This window comes from Oncorhynchus keta, chromosome 34 (assembly GCF_023373465.1).
Source record: "Oncorhynchus keta strain PuntledgeMale-10-30-2019 chromosome 34, Oket_V2, whole genome shotgun sequence".
In the NCBI taxonomy this organism is placed as follows: domain Eukaryota; kingdom Metazoa; phylum Chordata; class Actinopteri; order Salmoniformes; family Salmonidae; genus Oncorhynchus; species Oncorhynchus keta.
In genome coordinates, this window is record NC_068454.1 from 23,738,973 (window position 1) to 23,758,389 (window position 19,417).

General features: G+C 44.3%; 2 protein-coding genes across 3 annotated transcripts; both read right to left on the minus strand.

Moving 5' to 3' along the window:
• Window positions 1–1,573: 1,573 nt before the first annotated feature.
• LOC127914890 (cornifin-A-like) lies at window positions 1,574–2,285 on the minus strand. Its single transcript, XM_052492636.1, has 2 exons — window positions 2,098–2,285; window positions 1,574–1,894 (listed from the first exon to the last, which is right to left on the minus strand). The coding sequence occupies exons 1-2, from the start codon at window positions 2,251–2,253 to the stop codon at window positions 1,574–1,576; spliced, it is 477 nt and encodes a 158-aa protein (XP_052348596.1). The 5' UTR covers window positions 2,254–2,285.
• Window positions 2,286–9,572: 7,287 nt separating this feature from the next.
• tnfsf11 (TNF superfamily member 11) lies at window positions 9,573–19,104 on the minus strand. 2 transcript variants are annotated; one of them, XM_035756748.2, is made up of 4 exons: window positions 18,704–19,104; window positions 16,371–16,406; window positions 11,636–11,795; window positions 9,573–11,486 (listed from the first exon to the last, which is right to left on the minus strand). In XM_035756748.2, exons 1-4 carry the CDS (start codon window positions 18,896–18,898, stop codon window positions 11,023–11,025), a joined length of 855 nt encoding a protein of 284 aa, XP_035612641.1. In that variant the 5' UTR covers window positions 18,899–19,104; the 3' UTR covers window positions 9,573–11,022. The 2 variants fall into 2 exon arrangements, with proteins under 2 accessions (XP_035612641.1, XP_035612642.1); XM_035756749.2 differs by having other exon boundaries at window positions 11,660–11,795; window positions 18,704–19,102.
• Between the last annotated feature and the right edge of the window lie 313 nt (window positions 19,105–19,417).

Sequence of the window (19,417 nt, forward strand, 5' to 3'; positions counted from 1 at the left end):
GAAGCTGAGTATAAAGTATCTTTGTTACTTCCCAGAACCAAGTGCTGATGTGTTTCCTGAAATGTAAGCATGTTGCTGTTTGAAGTGCCAGGCCTCCCCTGAGATAAGTTAGAGTTTTAGACACACGGCAGGGATTTATGGGTTACTACAGTAGGGGAGAGAGGGGTAAGTTGAACCATGGTTAACATCCAGCAGCATCACTATGGAAAGGGAAATATAGTATTCTTTCTAACAAAGATACATATATTGCCAGATGTTGTGTTTCCCTGGAAATAATTTGAATCCATGTAAATATCACAAGTGACACTGATTCTTACAAAACTAGAGACTGTCATTCTCTTTATATTGCGTATCACCATGCCTTATTATTTGATGTCATGCCTATTTCTGAGTGTTTTTTAATCATGTGTGCTGTGTTTACAACGATTGCCTTTTCACTTAATTCCTTATATTCTTACGTGTGAAATCGAAATGCATTGCATGGAGAATGGACTAAAGTGACATTGAGACAGCTGTTGCCAATTCCCTATAACCTCCTCCCTCCACAAACAAATGGCTAAACAAGCACCAGAACTAGAGTTAAAAGGAACTGGAACTTACTTTCAGGGCGCCCTTCGAACCAGGGACCTCTCGAATAACGGATGTCAACATCGTTGCTGCTCCTCTCCACCTGCTGTGGGAAAAATACACAAATCACAACGCTCTCTATAGCACTACTAAAGGAAAGTGCTTGTTTCAAACGTGTGAGAAACAGCCCAGCAAACAGCCACCAACAACCGAGCCAGGCTACCAAGAGTTCAACTGCCAACAACGCTCTCAATAGAACTGCTAAAGGAAAGTGCTTATTTCCAAGGTGTCAGTGTGACTCCAATTGCTGGCCAGTACATAATGTAATTGTATGTTTTGTGACGCCCGACACAGCTCTGAGAGGCTACACCAAACGTTACCACTCAACTGGGCCAGTGTGTAGCGAGGAACAGCCGGCAACTTGCTACTGACAACAGACTCACCCATCGACTTCCGGACCAACCATTGACTAACGACCTCTGCTCTGGAGCAAAAGTCGATCTGGAGCAAAAGTCGAACCCTGCTTGGGTAGAGCCAAATGAGCATTGGCCACCGCTCTGTGAGTAAATCAACTGCTGTGTTAGTTTGACTTGGTGCTCATAGTTAGCCTATAGCCATAAATCCCACCCTTTTTCTACCTTTCTAATCTGTCTGTTGTGATACTGTGTATTGTCATTTTTGGAAAAGCTGAGTTTATAGAGAACCTTTCATTGTACTTTGGCCTGTCTCTGGTTGTTTGCAGTGGGATTTTAGACCTTGTGTGCCTCTGCAGGTACATTTTAATTTTTAATTTTGTGTCTCTCTTCCTCCATGGTGCTAGACCCCTACTTGGTTTACATTTGTATACATGGGGCATGATATCTGCTCTCTAACAGTAATGCATCGAGTTCATATGCATGACACATCGCAAACATATTATGCAAAAAAAATGACCAAATGTAATCATTTGTATGGGGTACAGTGGCCATTGGCTCAACTTGCCTTTCCAAGGCAAACATTTGGACTATTAGTCCACACAGCTACGGTACGGCTCTAGGACCTGAGGGTGGTACGGCTCTAGGACCTGAGGGTGGTACGGCTCTAGGACCTGAGGGTGGTACGGCTCTAGGACCTGAGGGTGGTACGGCTCTAGGACCTGAGGGTGGTACGGCTCTAGGACCTGAGGGTGGTACGGCTCTAGGACCTGAGGGTGGTACGGCTCTAGGACCTGAGGGTGGTACGGCTCTAGGACCTGAGGGTGGTACGGCTCTAGGACCTGAGGGTGGTACGGCTCTAGGACCTGAGGGTGGTACGGCTCTAGGACCTGAGGGTGGTACGGCTCTAGGACCTGAGGGTGGTACGGCTCTCGGACCTGAGGGTGGTACGGCTCTCGCTCTAGGACCTGAGGGTGGTACGGCTCTGAGGGTGGTACGGCTCTAGCTGACCTGAGGGTGGTACGGCTCTCGGACCTGAGGGTGGTGGTGACGGACCTCTCGGACCTGAGGGTGGTACGGCTCTCGGACCTGAGGGTGGTACGGCTCTCGGACGGACCTGAGGGTGGTACGGCTCTAGGACCTGAGGGTGGTACGGCTCTAGGACCTGAGGGTGGTACGGCTCTAGGACCTGAGGGTGGTACGGCTTGTGCCAATATTCCATGTAACTCCTTCGCTGAGAAATCTTTCCGCCCCAGGAACCGCTCCGCCACATCCACTATGATTTCTATCTTCCTGGACCTTCTATCCACCTTGGCGGTGCCATTAATTAGCATAGCTATAAAGGCCACAAAGTCCACCTTCTTAACCTTTAAAATGTCAGGACCCTGTAGTCTGCAGTGAAGGCCTATCCACTACCATGGACTCTTCTGGTGCACCATTCAAATCCTCAACCCTTTCACAGCTGCTGCGTATGAAATGCTCTGTACAACCCTGACTTTGGCCACCTCATTCTCTTTCACCCTTGAAATTTGAAAGACGTGGCTTCGTGGTTCCCACCACAATTGCAGCATGTCACATTCATCACTATTACAACACATAATACGATCTTTTCCACAACTTGGACATCTCGGCTTCTCCTTCTGCCAACACTTGATACATGACCAAAAGCTTTACAATGATCCCACTGCATTGATATTGTGATAAATGCTCTGATTCTGTAGTTAACTAACTGCATGTGAGTAGGGAGAGACTCAATATCAAAAAAACAAAGCTCTTCACTTTTTCACCACACGATTCATCCGACGCGCTTCAATCAACCCAGGAATATTTCTCATATCTTCAAAATTGAATTCCCACGAGACACCAGATATAACCCCCTTGAGGGGTGCCCTGTTCAGAAGAGACACACACGACACTTCAAACTTATCAAATCGGTTAAGACACAACGCATGTTCCTTCTGATCCACAGAAGCACGAACAAACTAAACAAGCCCACCTCTCGTGATCCTCACAGCCTTCACTTTACCCAGCACTCTCTCCACCAGTTTGGATAACTCAAATGGCTTCTTCAAGATTGGTACCCTGCTCAGCTGCTCCTCATTAACAAACTGTACTCCTAGTAGATACGAAGGGTCATTCTCATCACTGTACACTACTTTTCCATTCTTTTGGACAATACTCCAATTCTCCTTGATTCTACCCCCATTGTATTCAGAATCCACTTCATCCCCTTCCGTTCCCCCACTGTCCTGTCCCTCCACCGCCTGCATTGAGTGAAAGCGTCAACTTGTGGGATTATCACTTGCTTACTGCTTTTTCCATTTGGTTTCTTCTTTCAGACCTCTTGAAATTATGATATGTTCCAAAATGTTTGGTCACATGATTCATTTCGTGTTGAAACAAGGGGTGGCTCCACTAGGCCTTTGGCTCTAATTACCCCACTCTCCCCTAACTGCTTCCTGGAGAGCATATCAGCATCACACCCTAGGGTGTTTACACCAACACACTATCTACTATAAGAGTTCCTCATCATTTGTACGATAATTTAGCTGTTTGATAGTAAAAGGAAGTACATCACCATTCAATCCGGACCCGCCATCACACACACTCAACCTTTTACAGCCTTGGCCTTTCATTCACACAAGGCTAAAATCACAGACCTACAAATAACTGCCAAAATAAAGGAATCACCAACAGTGTCTTAAAGGTGTTGGTCCACCAGGAGCCAGAAGCTCTTCAATGGATAGGTTCTACAAGTGTGCAATTCTATTTGAGGAATGTGACACCATTCTTCCATTAGGAATTCCATTTGATGTTTTGTTGATGGTGGTGGAAAATGCTGTCAGAATCAGTTGGGCTGAGATCTAGTGACTGAGGCAGCCATGGCATTTGGTTTACATTGTTTTCATGCTCATCAAACCATTCAGTGATCGCTCGTGCCCTGTGGATGGGGGCATTGTCATCCTATGGTAGTCAAAACAATGACCTTGAGTATGATGAGATGTTAATTAACCAATTAACTCAGGAACAGCAGTTGCTTTCAATATACTTTGTAGCCCTCATTTACTTAAGTATTTCCATTATTTTGTAAATGACCAGTAGGTTGAAATGCAGATGAGCACATGAAGTGTCTGACTGACTAATTGACTTTTAGTCACCGGTTATTTAATCGGAGCGGAGCTCACCTGATCCAGGGATTACAGTGAAATTAATGCTTCATGTTTGTGTGTGACTCAACTGGGGATTCCCGCTCTCTTTCTCTGTGTGAACCCCACGCTTTCCTGTTTTGACATTATTACAACCCAAAAAGACCTCTGGGTATAATTTCCAGATGTATGTCTGTCTGTGGGCTAGCAATTGATCACAAAGAAGCACAAGGGGTTTTCAGGGACTTGTTTGTGGAATTTGTTCAATTAAAATGTAATTGAAACAAATGTTGAGGGTGTATCAAACCCAAACCATTTTTGTGTGATAAATGTAAACCTCGATCCAAGCTAAACAGATTGTGATGGAGACATGTCATATTGGCCTGATGCTCTGCAGTGTGGTGCCATAACTAATGCTACTGACATGTCTGTAAGATTTACAGGAACGGAGATGAGGACAGATGTAGAAATGATCTCACCATGCTGACTGACGACCACATAGGCTCCTGCTAAGCCCAACAGGTGGTGAGGAGCGGACACATACCGTAAATCCGTACATGGTATGAAAGAGGGGTTTATCTGTTGCAGTCCGGCCATCTAATGAGTCATTTTAATTCAATACAACTTTATTAATCCCAGAGGGGCATCTAAGGTGTCGGCCAGTAAGTAGTTGTCCAACTGGAGCTCCATTGTTCTGAGAGAGAGAGAGAGAGAGATATCACAAGTAGACTTCATCAACTCACCCAGGCTCTGACAAGGGCCCTTAACAGTCCTCTTATATTCACACGCCCAAACGTCTACACAACGTCCTGTAAATCTCCCACTGTTATTGTTTAAATTGTACTAATGTTAGTATTATCACAGTTGTTAAAACGTCAGCTTCAAACAGCGAACTATGTCTGTGCTCTACTGGGGCAAAGACAAACCAGAGAGCATAGTTTGTGAAAATAGCTGGCCACGCTGACTCAGCGCCAGAGGAGTGTGTGTGTAACCATGCAAACTGCTAAAGAACCTGACAGTACATAACAAAGCATCCAGCTGCTTCGTAAATTAGCTATTTCCCCCATACCACAGAACCTCATTAAGTCAAGCACCCATAGTTCGCTTATGGCATGACACCCCTGTAGTTACAAAACACCAATGTGTTTCAAACCTACTCCACCTCCCAGCTAAGAGATTATTCTCTTCAATAGAGGAGGCATTAAAATCATGTCTGTGACCTGAAAGAACTAACAGTGATTTGGAATAGTCATGAGTCAAGTTGAATATGTCTTTGGTCTGTATTTAGCCTATAGTCACGGAACAGTCAACTCCCTCACACTGGAGATGTAGAGAAACTGCCAGTCAGCAGTAATTGACATGCCTTGGCAAATGGCCCTTCATTGCTGTAGAGCTTTGTGCTTTTACATACAGTATGTGACCTTTTTTTTGTATTTAACTAGGCAACTCAGTTAAGAACAAATTCTTATTTACAATGACTGCCAAACCCGGATGACGCTGGGTCAATTGTGCGCCGCCCTATGGTTCTCCCAATCACAGCCAGATGTGATACAGCCTGGATTCGAACCAGGGACTGTAGTGACGCCTCTTACACTAAGATGCAGTGCTTAGACCGCTGCGCCACTCGGGAGCCCAATAAAGTGAGACGCTAAATTCTTCAGCTTTGCCAAATGTGAATATTTATCTATGTTTTTGTGTGTGCCCGCACATACATTTTGGGCAAGCCACGCACAAATTTTACTGACAACACATCTGAATGGTTTCTTGTCAGTTCCAGACATTGGGAAATCAAGTGACTTCAAAATATAATGAATCATTGCGGAAGTGTGTCCTGTATACTCAGTCTATTTAAAATTCAAATGCAATACCCTTGTGAAACGCACATTTAAAGTGTGCAGAGAGCTGAAGGTACTATAGCTGCCAAACATTGTGAAACTTTGTAAGCATTGTTCATGAAGTGCATGGTTTGTCTAAAAGGGATTGACAATTTCTGAACAACAGTCTCCCCTTTTCCGACTGCACGACCTCTCATATACAGGAACCAACCTCCCTAAAAATGTGCAATTGTTATCCGACGGATTAAATATGAGAATAGTGGGACTGTTTTGGAGCAGAATATATTATCCTAGAAATCAGATCTCTCTGAGAGCAATGTTGTAATTCAACCTAAACAACTCCATTTACACCGTACCCACATTTTCCATTACAAATCACTCCATCTTCAACACAAGGAGGGCATTGTTTAGCAATGTGCTGCAAGCCTTTGAGGTCCCTCTGTATGGAAGTGTAAAGAAAAGAGGGTCATCTCCAGACGATATGCTTGTTAAACATCTCTCAGAGCGGACCCAGAGAACCACTGTTCTGGTCACATACCCCAGGAACACACTACAACCACCCACATTTCCCATACACACACTACACGTACAGTATATTCCATACACATATCCCAAACACACCCATGTAATACACATAATGAATGTAAGTCATTTTCATTGTCTCCAATCTGGTTCTGTTTACTCCCCAGGTCCCCTGTGGTTCAGATATCTACACTGAGTTATTGGGAGAGTGGGTTTCACCATATGACAATAGACAAGGGTTGCACCATATGACAACAGACGAGGGTTACATCATATGACAGTAGCTGTAGGGTAAAGACGAGGGTTACACCATATGGTATAATGACTGGAGCTGGGTATGACCAGGGTAGACCTTTGGTTTGGTCACGTCATTTTAAACTTTCTGTTTAAGTCTGTAAAGGATGATGTGACACATCCACTACGTGAGGGGATGGCCGCCATTTCATGGGTCACAACCTATTTTTTTTGTTGTTGTTGTTGTGCTGTGTTTTAACTTTTTTTGTAGATAATGTTTCTGCCATTGTTTCCTTCAGGACATCAGAACAGTGATTACTCACCTTGGACGAGGAGTTTTTCTTTAATGAATCCGATGTGAAGGATATACTGCTCTTCCCAGACCAGGCCCAAATCCCCGTCATTTGTAAGAATGGGAGACGCCGCTACAGAGGTCGACGAGCAAGATCCTACCAACGGGACATTAACCGTAATACCTACATGTTTCAAGCAGACCACCATAGTCCCTGTGCCCAAGAACGCCAAGGTAACCTGTTTAAATGACTACTGCCCTGTAGCACTCATATCTGTAGCCATGAAGTGCTTTGACAGCCTGGTCATGGCACACATCAACACCATCATCCCAGAAACCCTGAACCCACTCCAATTTGCATACTGCCCCAACAGATCCACAGATGACGCAATCTCTATTGCACTCCACACTGTTCTTTCCCACCTGGACAAAAGGAGGACCTATGTGAGAATACTATTCATTGACTACAGCTAAACGTTCAACACCTTAGTGTCCTCCAATCTCATTACTAAGCTAAGGTCATGGGACTGGACACCTCCCAATGCAACTGGATCCTGGACTTCCTGATGGGCCGCCTCCAGGTGTTGAGGGTAGACAACAACACATCCGCCTCACTGACTCTCAACACGGGGGCTGTTCACCCACGACTGTCTGGCCAAGCACGACTCCAACACCCTCATGAAGTTTGCCGACAACACGACGGTGGTAGGCCTGATCGCTGACGATGATGAGACAGCTTATAGGGAGGTTAGAGACCTAGAAGTGTAGTGCAAGGACCACAACCTTTTCCTCAACGTGAGCAAGACAAAGGAGCTGATCGTGGACTACAGGAAAAGGAGGGCAGACAACGCCTCTAATTTACAACAACAGGGCTGTAGTGGAGTGGGTCTAGAGCTTCAAGTTCCTTGGTGTCCATATCACTAAGGTTCAAATAAAGCAAAACAGCTGTGAAGAGGGCACGACAATGCCTGTTCCCCCTCAGGAGGCTGAAAATATTTGGCATGGGTCCTCAGATCCTCAAAGTTATACAGCTGCACAATTGAGAGCATCTTGACTGGCTGCATCACTGTCTGGTATGGCAACTGCTCAGAATCTGACCGCAAGGCGCTACAGAGGGTAGTGTGGATGGCCCAGTACATCACTGTCTGGTATGGCAACTGCTCAGAATCTGTCCGCAAGGCGCTACAGAGGGTAGTGTGGATGGCCCAGTACATCACTGTCTGGTATGGCAACTGCTCAGAATCTGACCGTAAGGCGCTACAGAGGGTAGTGTGGATGGCCCAGTACATCACTGTCTGGTATGGCAACTACTCTGCATCTGACCGTAAGGCACTACAGAGGGTAGTGTGGATGGCCCAGTACATCACTGTCTGGTATGGCAACTGCTCAGAATCTGACCGCACGGCGCTACAGAGGGTAGTGTGGATGGCCCAGTATATCACTGTCTGGTATGGCAACTACTCTGCATCTGACCGTAAGGCACTACAGAGGGTAGTGTGGATGGCCCAGTACATCACTGTCTGGTATGGCAACTACTCTGCATCTGACCGTAAGGCACTACAGAGGGTAGTGTGGATGGCCCAGTACATCACTGTCTGGTATGGCAACTACTCAGAATCTGACCGGAAGGCGCTACAGAGGGTAGTGTGGATGGCCCAGTAAATCACTGGGGCCAAGCTTCCTGACATCCAGGACCTCTATCAGGTGGTGTCAGAGGAAGGACCTAAAAATTGTCAATTGTTTTCTCTGCTACCGCACAGCAAGCGGAGCTGAGCGCCAAGTCCGGGACAAAAAGGATCCTTAACAGCTTCTACGCCCCCAAGCCATTAGACTGCTGAACAGTTAATCAAATGGCTACCCAAACTATTTACATTGACCCCCTTATTTTATTCTTATTTAATATATTTTTCTGCATAGACTCTTTTGCACAGGCTCAATGTACACTGACTGGACTCTAACCACACTGATACTGCAAAACACACACACAGTCATGCACACGTGGGCTCCTGAGTGGCGCAGCGGTCTAATGCACTGCATCTCAGTGCTAGGGGTGTCACTACAGACCCTGGTTTGATTTCAGGCTGTATCACAACCGGCCGTGATTGAGAGTCCCATAGGGTGGCGCACAATTGGTCCAGCGTCATCCGGATTTGGCGGAGGATGCCGTCATTGTAAATAAGAATTTGTTCTTAAATGACTTGCCTCGTTAAATAAATTAAATATTGATGCCACACATTCACATTCCTTCACTCTTCCCATACGCTGCTGCTACTCTTATCTATGCACAGTCACTTTACCCCTACCTACATGTACATATTACCTCGACTGCCCTGTGCCCCAGCACGTTGACTGGGTACTGGTACCCCTTGAATATAGTCTTGTAATTGTCATTTTGTGTTACTGTTTTTCCTTTTAGTTTATTTAGCACATTTTTTCTTTTTTAAACTCTGCATTGTTGTAAGTAAGCATTTCACGGCAAGGTCTACTACGCCTTTTGCGTTTGGCGCATTTGACAAATAGATTTTGATTTGATGATAAAATAATTGAACAAACATCAAACCTATATAGAAAAGTAATGATTTTATTAGTTAAACTGACATAAATAAACATCTTTTTTTTTTTTTTTTAACAAGATGAAGATTTAAAAGTTTGCTACAACCTTATGATGGACAGTATATTCTGCTTCGGCTAGGCAAGTGCACACAGAATTGTCTAAATAAAAAAGACATAAATACAGATTTCAACATTGAGCCCCTGTGTTTGAACATAAAAAGCGCATCTACTGATAAACTAAGTACGGCCTACTGTAATACAGACATCAAATATACATGCTTTTACAGCAGACAGATCATTTAACCAATGGTACATATCTGCATTTTTATGTCAAATAAATACATTTAGTGCATATTCCCATTTACCTTCTCAAAGAGTAAAATGAAAAAAGAAACTATAAATTAAAGGTGGACCAAAGTCAATCTGGATCCGCTAGTTTCATAAAGACAAGAATCTTTGCTCTCGTCCCCTACGGTAAGACAGGCCAGCTATCTTCAGTTTGCGTCATTACATCAGTTGTTTGTGATTATCATTACTCGTATAAACTACCAAAGACAGGGCAAGGAGAGTTCAATACTATAGTTTGGGGAAAAACAAATCAAAATAAGAAAACAAACATTTGATCCAAACCACAACTATGTTCCCCTCAGTTACTGGGATGAGGGATGACACCAAGTCTCTCCTGGATAAACGAAGTCAATGTAGTGATGGAGCCATTAGCTACCACTTCTGTACTCCATTTTCTTGGAAAACAAAAATGAACAGTTTTATATCACTGTTCTTACACAGCACATTATGTAATGTTAAATGTTGTCTGAACAGACAGTGGTACCGTGTTCACTACTGAATCACATCCTATTCACCCTCTAACCTCTACTTCATCCTTTCCCAAGAGAGACAGAGGAGCATGATTGGTGAAAACTCTACTCCGTTAGAAACAAAGTACCCCAGCTGTGCTTCTGTTCAAGACGATGACAATGTTTAGTAAACTATGATGAGCCAGGCTAGGGATGAGGAATGACTGTGTCGTTAGCTGATAAACGAACATTTTCAAAAGCGCTCTCTGGAATTACAAATATCAACAATGTTAAGTGGTTGATAACTATCAGCTGTATAAAATGTTACCGTTCTAAAAAGCATCCAGTGTCGTTTTGGACCACAAGGAAAATGGTTGTCTTGTCTAAAGTATGTGTGCACGGGGTATTGTGGTTTGTTGAGGCCTAGTGAGTGACCAGAGGTATCCATAACACCTCATCTAAATAACTGCCTATCATCATTCTCTATCGGGTAAGAAGGCTATCTGGTGAAGAGCAACATAGCCCATACCTTTTCAATACAAAAACAAATCAATTACAAATTCAGTAATCTCACATGCAGTAAGTGCTCTGTCTCTCTGTGGTTGTTTGGCAGTTACGCCTGCAGAACGTCCAGTAGCACATCCTCCTTCTCTGTATGTGGGTTCAGTCCCCCATCTTGATCGCCCCAAAGTACGTCCCCTCCGGTTCAGGGTCCAGCATCCAGGCGTTGGACACGTTAACAAACAGTCCGTCCCCTTGCTGTAGCATCACCCCCCTGCCCTGCTGGGCACAGTACATGTTATACTGAGAGTTATTCCAGCGCATGGTGCTGCCTGTCTTCATCAGCACCACAGACTTGCTGGGCGAGGACGTGTGTTTCTCCTGGGAGATGTACTGGATGAGCTGGGCGTTGTTTACGTCCACGGTCTGGGTTGTGGCGAGGGCGTGTCCAGGGGCGTCGCTGGGCTCCATCTCAGGTTCCAGGTCGTAGTAGCGGAAACAGGTCTTGGCGTAGACGTAGTACAGGCCTGACTCGTCCACCAGGAGACGGCCGTCATGGTAACGCATCTTCTTCAGGTGGCCCTGCGCCTCGTCCCAATGGATCATAGCTGCTCTCAGCTCCCCCTCTGGGACAATAATACATCAGCAAGTCAATCAGTTGATCAACTAATCAGCAAATAAATCAATTTGTCACATAGTTTTACCATTGTATTGTATATGAATATATACATATTGCAGTAGACTAGTTCTAATCTAGCTATAAACTGTGGCTTACTGTTGGCTACTTCTATGAGCTTACTCTTCACGTAGTCGATGGTCACTTTGATTGGTAGATGAGCTGATGGAAGCCCCTCCCTCCCCTGGTTTTTGCAGCGTTGTCTGCCTTTTCTCGGGTCCCTCAGGGCATCAGCAATGATCGGTTCTGTCTGCACTTCCTGTGGAAATGGAAAGGAAATGGTCCTCAACGAAACGTTACATGTCCAAGCAGGGTGGAACTGTAAAGGCCTGGGAACTCCGGCATCAACAGTTTAAAAAAAGTAGTTACTGAGAGGAGGGATGGATACCACAGGGTATATTTTGTAGTGTAGCTTGTACAGTAGTTTGACAAATTCTTCCCTTCAAATCAGACAGAGTGAGTGACCGTCCAGCTGCAACTCACTATCTAGAAGTGATTTATCTTTAGCCCAATCATAATGCTTTCTAAACAGTTGCCACATGTTTCAACCAATGCTTATTTCATTGTCTATTTTAATTTGTGTGTGCTTGCCTGTGTTTCCCACACACTTCTCCCAGTAGTTCTGCCAAGTGAACCTCTAAGCTTGGAGCACTGAGTTGTGAGCAGCACCAGTAATTGTGGTGTGGTTCTGTAACCCTAGGGCAGCTGGTTAATGTCACCTTTCAGATGGATGTTCCTTTCACAGTTCTGGCACCACTTCTAACTTGATTAGATTCAACCCTGGAGTGGTGCGATGACATGCGTATCACCAGTCTGAGCTATAGTACACAGACTGGAGACAAGACGCAGCACATAGACATACAAAACAGTCTCTATGCAGGTAAACAATCCGACAGTTCCCCAGGCTGGGTTCCGTGTGAAGACCTACCGTCTGCTAGAGACACTTACTTCCAGAACAGAGACAATCCTGTAGATGTTTCAACTTGTTTAGTCATTTCCTACATTTTGATCAGCCCTGGTATGTCATCTCCCCTCCACCCCCAGCCAATGTTGAAATGGAAGATTGTTCTTAAGTTACCTGAAAACCCCACACAATACCTCTGAATAGATGGCACGGAATATTACATATAAAACAGACACTTGCCCTGAAATTATCATCACTGTGGTTTGCAGCACCATTATTGCACCTGCATGACACTAATATTAAATCTTGTATATTTACTCAGAAAACAACAGGAGCAGACAGACCTGTAGACATTGAGTCCAAGATTAGTACTGTCGCTCTTCTAAAAACCATTTTGCGTTTAAACATGTTTACAGAAAGGTGGTTTAGAATTAGACAGGGTAAACAAGTCTGGCCAAGGCTCCGGAGAAATAACAGTCTAACTGCCCCTGGCCCAACACGGTGGCATTTGGCCTTGATTTGTGGTGAGACACTCAACCACAATACCTCCTTCCCAGGAATAGAGGATTACGTTAGCTGGATAGACACAGAGCTGGGATGGTTACTGGTCTACTATATAAAACTTACTACTGCAGTGTATTCAGACCCAGGCCTACGGCTGTTTCTGGACAATAAATGAAACAAAGATTCCCTTCACCTGGTGTCCCAGGTCTGAATCAGTCCCCGATTTAGAGGCGACGGGTCAAAACCAGTACACTGTGTGTGGCCATCCAGGACTATAGTTATCTACTCCTGTGTTGTACTATACGGTTTTACTCTATTGTATCACCTTTCACACAGTTCAGTCCACAGTGCAATAGAAGACTACAGCCCAGCACTGCACAATAGTGTGCAACACTGTACAATAGACAACAGCCATGAGTCATCCATTCCAACCCATTGAGCTCTGAGTATCCTGTGCTCTCTGACCCTCCGGCCATCAGGCTGACCACAGCTCCCACTGTAGGCCCAGCCTGGCTCGATCCTGGCTCAAATCAAAGGGCACTTAACAAAAGCAAACATGAGACTTGACAGCTCTTAGTAAGGCCTGTTCTTTAAAACCCCCATTAATTTATCAGCAAATTAACACTGGTCCCAGGGAAGACTGTCACCACACACACACACACAGGAACACATACACACACAGACTGTATGATAACACAGTAGGAGCCAAATGGACCTGTCAGCCTCACACCTCATAAAGCCTAGAGCAGGGTTCACTCTGGAGGCTGGACCAGGGTTGAGACTACAGCACGGGAACCATCCCTGTCCGAGATGTCACTCTGACGACACAAAGGCCTCCTTAGTCCAAGGCAGGACAGAGCAGAGTGGGTGGTTTGTTTAAGCACTCTTTTGGGGCAATAAGAGCAAAGCAAAACATAGTAGAGCTGCTAACTTTGTTTTACTTCCTGGAAAGATTTGTCTGTTCCTGGTGGAAACCTGTGCCAGAGATGGCAGAACATTCCAAGAAGGAATTACAGAAACTCCTGTCTGACCTCAACAATGGTGCATTCCACCGCTATATACCACTGTTACTGATGAGCAAAGGTTCACTCAAGACAAATAGACTAGGCAACTGCCTCTGCCAAACCATGATATCATCTGATTGGTGCCCCACTACAGTACAGTAAATTACAGGCCAACCTAACTCTAGACCCCCCCCCCAATCCTCATCTTATTAGGGTGATGACTGGCTTGACCTCTCTACAGGCTCCAGACCACACTGGGGTTAGGGTTTGAAGCTGGATTTGGCTTAGGGTGTAAAGCTGCTGGGTATGCACAACAAGCTTTCTGCTCCTCACTTTAAAAACAAAAGCATGGGAACAGCACGACTAAGCACAAATTTGAGAACGGGTTACCTTGTCTTTGTTTTAATATAAAAGTTTGTTTTTAAAGTTTTAAATACTGAATTGTACACCACCCCATGCTGATAATACTGCTACTTCCTGGTTGCAATTTATAGGAGGAAGAAATACCTTGCATCAAAACATTGTTGGAATGCCTTTACTCAACCTACAAGGTGTAATGTGTTGGAACACTTCCCCCCCCCCCCTTGGTGAAATCCAATGGCTGAACATACACACCAAGGTGGTTACCCAGTAGCTTCCCCTCGCTTCTACTGATATTCTGCTTTGACCAAACAGGACTGCCATGGGCTAACTCACACACAGGACCAGGCTGTTTCGTGTCAGAGAATCAATGAATGAAGCCAAAAAGGAAACAGAGCTTTGGAATTTATATCCTGTAGATCAGGGATCATCAACTAGATTCAACAGCAAGACACATTTGTTTTTATTTTTTTAAATTCTTGGGTAGATGGTCAGGGACCCGGAACATAATATACAAATCATTTGTAGACTGCAAATTGACCGCAAGAACCCCAAACTTCATTCATGATTAAAACATAATCATTTCAAACCTTGCTTACATGTGTATACAATCACATACCGTATATCTATTTTATTATGCGTGAGAATACTTTGTAGCAAATTTCCAAAATTAAAATCCCTTGGAGCTGATTTTGCTGGTGCTTTGACAGTTTTATGTCCACCCAAAAAGAGAATATACACTACATGACCAGAAGTATGTGGACATCTTCTCATTGAACATCTCGTTGAACACCCCCCTTCGCTACTACAACAGCCTCCACTCTTCTGGGAAAGCTTTCCACTAGATGTCAGAACATTGCTGAGGGACAAGAGCTTTAGTGAGGTCAGGCACTGATGTTGGCATGGCTCGCAGTCTGCGTTCCAATTCATTCCAAAGGTGTTCGATGGAGTTGAGGTCAGGGCTCTATGCAGGCCAGTCAAGTTCTTCCACAACGATCTCGACAAACAATTTCTGTATGGACCTCACTTTGTGCATGGAGGCATTGTCATGCTGAAACAGGAAAGGGCCTTCCCCAAAGTGTTGCCAAAAAGTTGAAAGCACAGAATCGTATAGAATGTCATTGTATGCTGTAGCATTAAGATTTCCTTTCACTGGAACTAAGGGACCTAGCACAAACCATGAAAAACAGCCCCAGACCATTATTCCTCCTCCACCAAACTTTACAGTTGGCACGATGCATTGGGGCCATAAACCCATATTCATCCGTCAGACTGCCAGATGGTGAAGCATGATTCATCACTCCAGAGAACTGCTCCAGAGTCCAATGGAGGCGAGCTTTACACCACTCCAGCAGACGCTTGGCTTTGCGCCTGGTGATTTTAGGCTCGTGGACAGACGATCAGTGGTCCCGTTCTGTGAGCTTGTGTGGCCGTTGTGGCTCCTAGATGTTTCCACTTCACAGTAACAGCACTTACAGTTAACCGGGTCAGCTCAAGAGGGGCAGAAATCTGACGAACAGACTTGTTGGAAAGGTGGCATCCTATGACGGGGCCATGTTGAAGGTCACTTAGCTCTTCATTAAGGCCATTTTAGTGCCAATGTTTGTCTATGGAGATTGCATGGATGTGCACTCTATGTGCACCTGTCAGCAACGGGTGTGGCTGAAATAGCCGAATCCACTAATTTGAAGGGGTGTCCACATACTCTTTCATATATAGTGTATATATAACTTGCCCCCCCCAAAAAAGTTGTGTGTGTGTGTATATATATATATATATATATATATATATATATATATATATATATATATATATATATATATATCCTCTTTCACAGTAATTAGACTATTTGTCTGGGATTACCTTTTTAATTACATTACCAGATAAATACCATCTGATAAGATTATAATATAAAGTGTCATCTGACAATCTCCTGAGCTTTAATGACAAACATATGCGTATTAATTTTACCTTACAAGGAAGTACAGAACAACATACAGTAAAAACCCTCTTTGGACCAATGAGAGGGCTGGTTATTATGATCAGACAGGAGTAAACTCACCTCTATTGGCTGCTGTGGGGCAGAGGAGATGTCTACCTGGAAACAGAAACAAACACTGGTGTTAAGAAGATGAATATTACTTAACAATCCCCCTAATCTATCAGAGTAAAACAGACACACATTGTTGACAGGTAGCCCCAAAGGTGTCACAATTAATTGACTGAAACTTGGAAGACCATGTGAATGGACTCCCTGGCCAACCATTAATGACATTAATTGATCAAATAGTTAAAGAGGACATATTGTAAGAACTGAACTTTATAACCACAACTTCCATCCTTGCAATTTATTGAGCTTTCTAGCATGGACATATAGTCTAGTGAGGCACTGTATCCCTGGGTTCCAGGTGCCATTTCTATGTACTGGTCATCACCAGACCTCTTCAACCATTACCTACAATACTGATTCCCATCCCTATAACCCTATCTAGAACCAGATGTCCTGTACATCCTGGTCTCTCAGACCCTCAGAGTCTGGGTGTTTAGAAACAGCCTACAGCAGCACATTCCTCCTGGGGCACGGTGCTGTGCTGCCTCCTGCTCCCTCATCAGATACAGTAACTCCTACAGGTGTTCAGACAGGGAGACTGGTGTAGTACCAACATCTCGGCTCTCCTACGTCATGAGTCACCTTAAAGTGCTACCCTGTCATCAGGAGGACCGTTTTTTCAGAGAACGGCTCAGTGTCTCTCTTTTTTCTTTCTCTTCGCTGAGTGGAAAGCTATTTCAGCCCAATCAGACGCTTTCTCACTGCAGGACCAGGACAGTCTGAATGGGAGACTTTAAATAGGAAGATTGATGGCTCACAGCAGAGATTCTCTCTGCATCCATTTCCTAACACAACCTGGTCCTCGTGCCAAATACAGCTCTATTAGGAAATGGATGCAGAGAGAATCTCTGCTGTGAGCCATCAATCTTCCTATTTAAAGTCTCTCTCTTCCTACTCTGACTTGTCTCCAGGAGTTAACAAGCTACCAGCACACACCACAACACTTTTGTTTATGGCAAAAGATGGGTCAAACAAACATTGACATTATTCTGCAGCACTCTCGCTATCTCTTTCTCTCTCCAAACACACACCGGATGCTGGATGGACTTAGTTAGGTCTGTGTGTGAAGACTGATGGAGTATCGTGATGGAACTGAAATGTTTTCTTGTTTGGCTTGTTGAAACATGAAACTATTCAACTCCACAAACCACCATACAGAAATAATAACAACCCAGAAAGAATGTTAATGCTGTCTTATACTACGCTGATTGTGCAGGGTGATAGGGGTAGCTGACAGGTTAGCCACCTGACTGGCACTCAATATCACTGAAGAGTTATTCTGTCTGTCTGTATGCTGAGGGCTAATAGCTTGCCTGGCGAAGACCTGGAGATAAGAGAACTGATACATGTTTATTTTGTATATTGTTGCTTTGGCAATACGAATGTACTATTTTATTTAGCCAATAAAGCATTTTTGAATTTTGTTTTGAATTTCAAAACAGCTAAAAATCTTTAGGAGAGATGATTGGTGGGTTTCTGAAACCTCCTGGCAATAGACTGTTGCAGCCCACCTCCCCAAACTACATAATAAACTTTAAGAAACATCTGTTTATTCTCAGTATTCAACGGATACCTAAGAAAATCTCTAAATAACAGAGTAAACACCCCCGTATTGGGCCTGCAATAAGTAAAAACAGCTGTCATTTACAAACAAGATTGCTTGAATGACAGCTTTACAGTATGTTTACCCCCATCTGCCTGACATTCGCTGTTGAGATGTATTGTTGTGAAAACGGGAGATTGATTTGATAAGGTCTATAACAAATGGAAAATACTGTATTGCCGAAATAACTTTTAACTCCCTATAATCTGGGCGGGAAATCTCATCAGTAGAGAGAGATGATAGATAGGCTATGTAAAACACGGAGCGCTGACAGCTTGTTTTACTGTTGGAGACAAGTTCACAGAACTACGGTCACTTGCAGCCCAGGGCACAGATTGTCCTAAGAAAGTGTTCACGCTCGTCAGCCGCAAGTTTCTCAACAAGTGGCGAGCCGGAACTGTATGCGCAAACCTGCTAGGTTCAAACCTGTGCTCTTCAAACTGCAAAATGTCTTTGTAGCCTATTCCAGGAAAGCAATGCGGAACTGATAACTATTTAATAAAGGACAATGTTGCATATTCATATTGTTTAGGCTATTGTTAGGTTGCTTGTTTAAAATCGAACTGCAAGCAGGCAACCCGCAGCTCCACGTTAAAATGACGGGCACTAGTGTCGCAACTCGGATGTGTTTCGCATAGGCCTAGTTCTATTATCAACCGTTGTGCACCTTAAAGTGTCTTACCTCTTGAAGATAACCTGTCAAGTGTAACAAGATCGCCACACTCGATGCAATCTGCAGAAATCCCATAATAGCAAGAGTTCCGAATATAAGCGGTCTATAGGTGGGTTCCGAGCCATGGGACGGGTGGTAGCGGGGCTGAGCGCTCTCCGTGTCGGAGTGGTTCCTCAGGTAGCCTCGGTAATCATTAGCTGCCATGGTGAGACCTGGTGCTCTGGATGAATAGCCTACTTTCAGTGGAAGGAAGGAAATTCTGACCGAGTAGAGCTATAAACAGGGGGTGGGCAGAAGACTAGCGGCTCCTTTTGTAGAGAGACAGCCAATCAGACGAACGTGATCTCTTGTATCGTGTGTGTGTGTGTGTGTGTGTGCTGCCTGTCAAGACCCGCGCACACACATATAACCATAACCGTAGGACAGGACAGGTTAAACTAGACCGGGCTCTTTATAACACACGGCTGTGGCTGTTGCCCAAGACCACTCCTGCCGCGCTGATGGAATGATTGGTATGGGGACATTTGCTGGATAAAAAGAGATGGCAGTTACAAGCGCTTTTTGTGTGTCGGAACTAGAAGCACAAGCATTTCGCTACACTACATTAACATCTGCTAACCATGTGTATGAGACAAATACCATTTGATTTGATTTATGATCATAGGAGTCTGGCAGTTACTTTTACTCTAAAGGTTTTCTTTGCAGAGTAAATGTTCCCTAGTT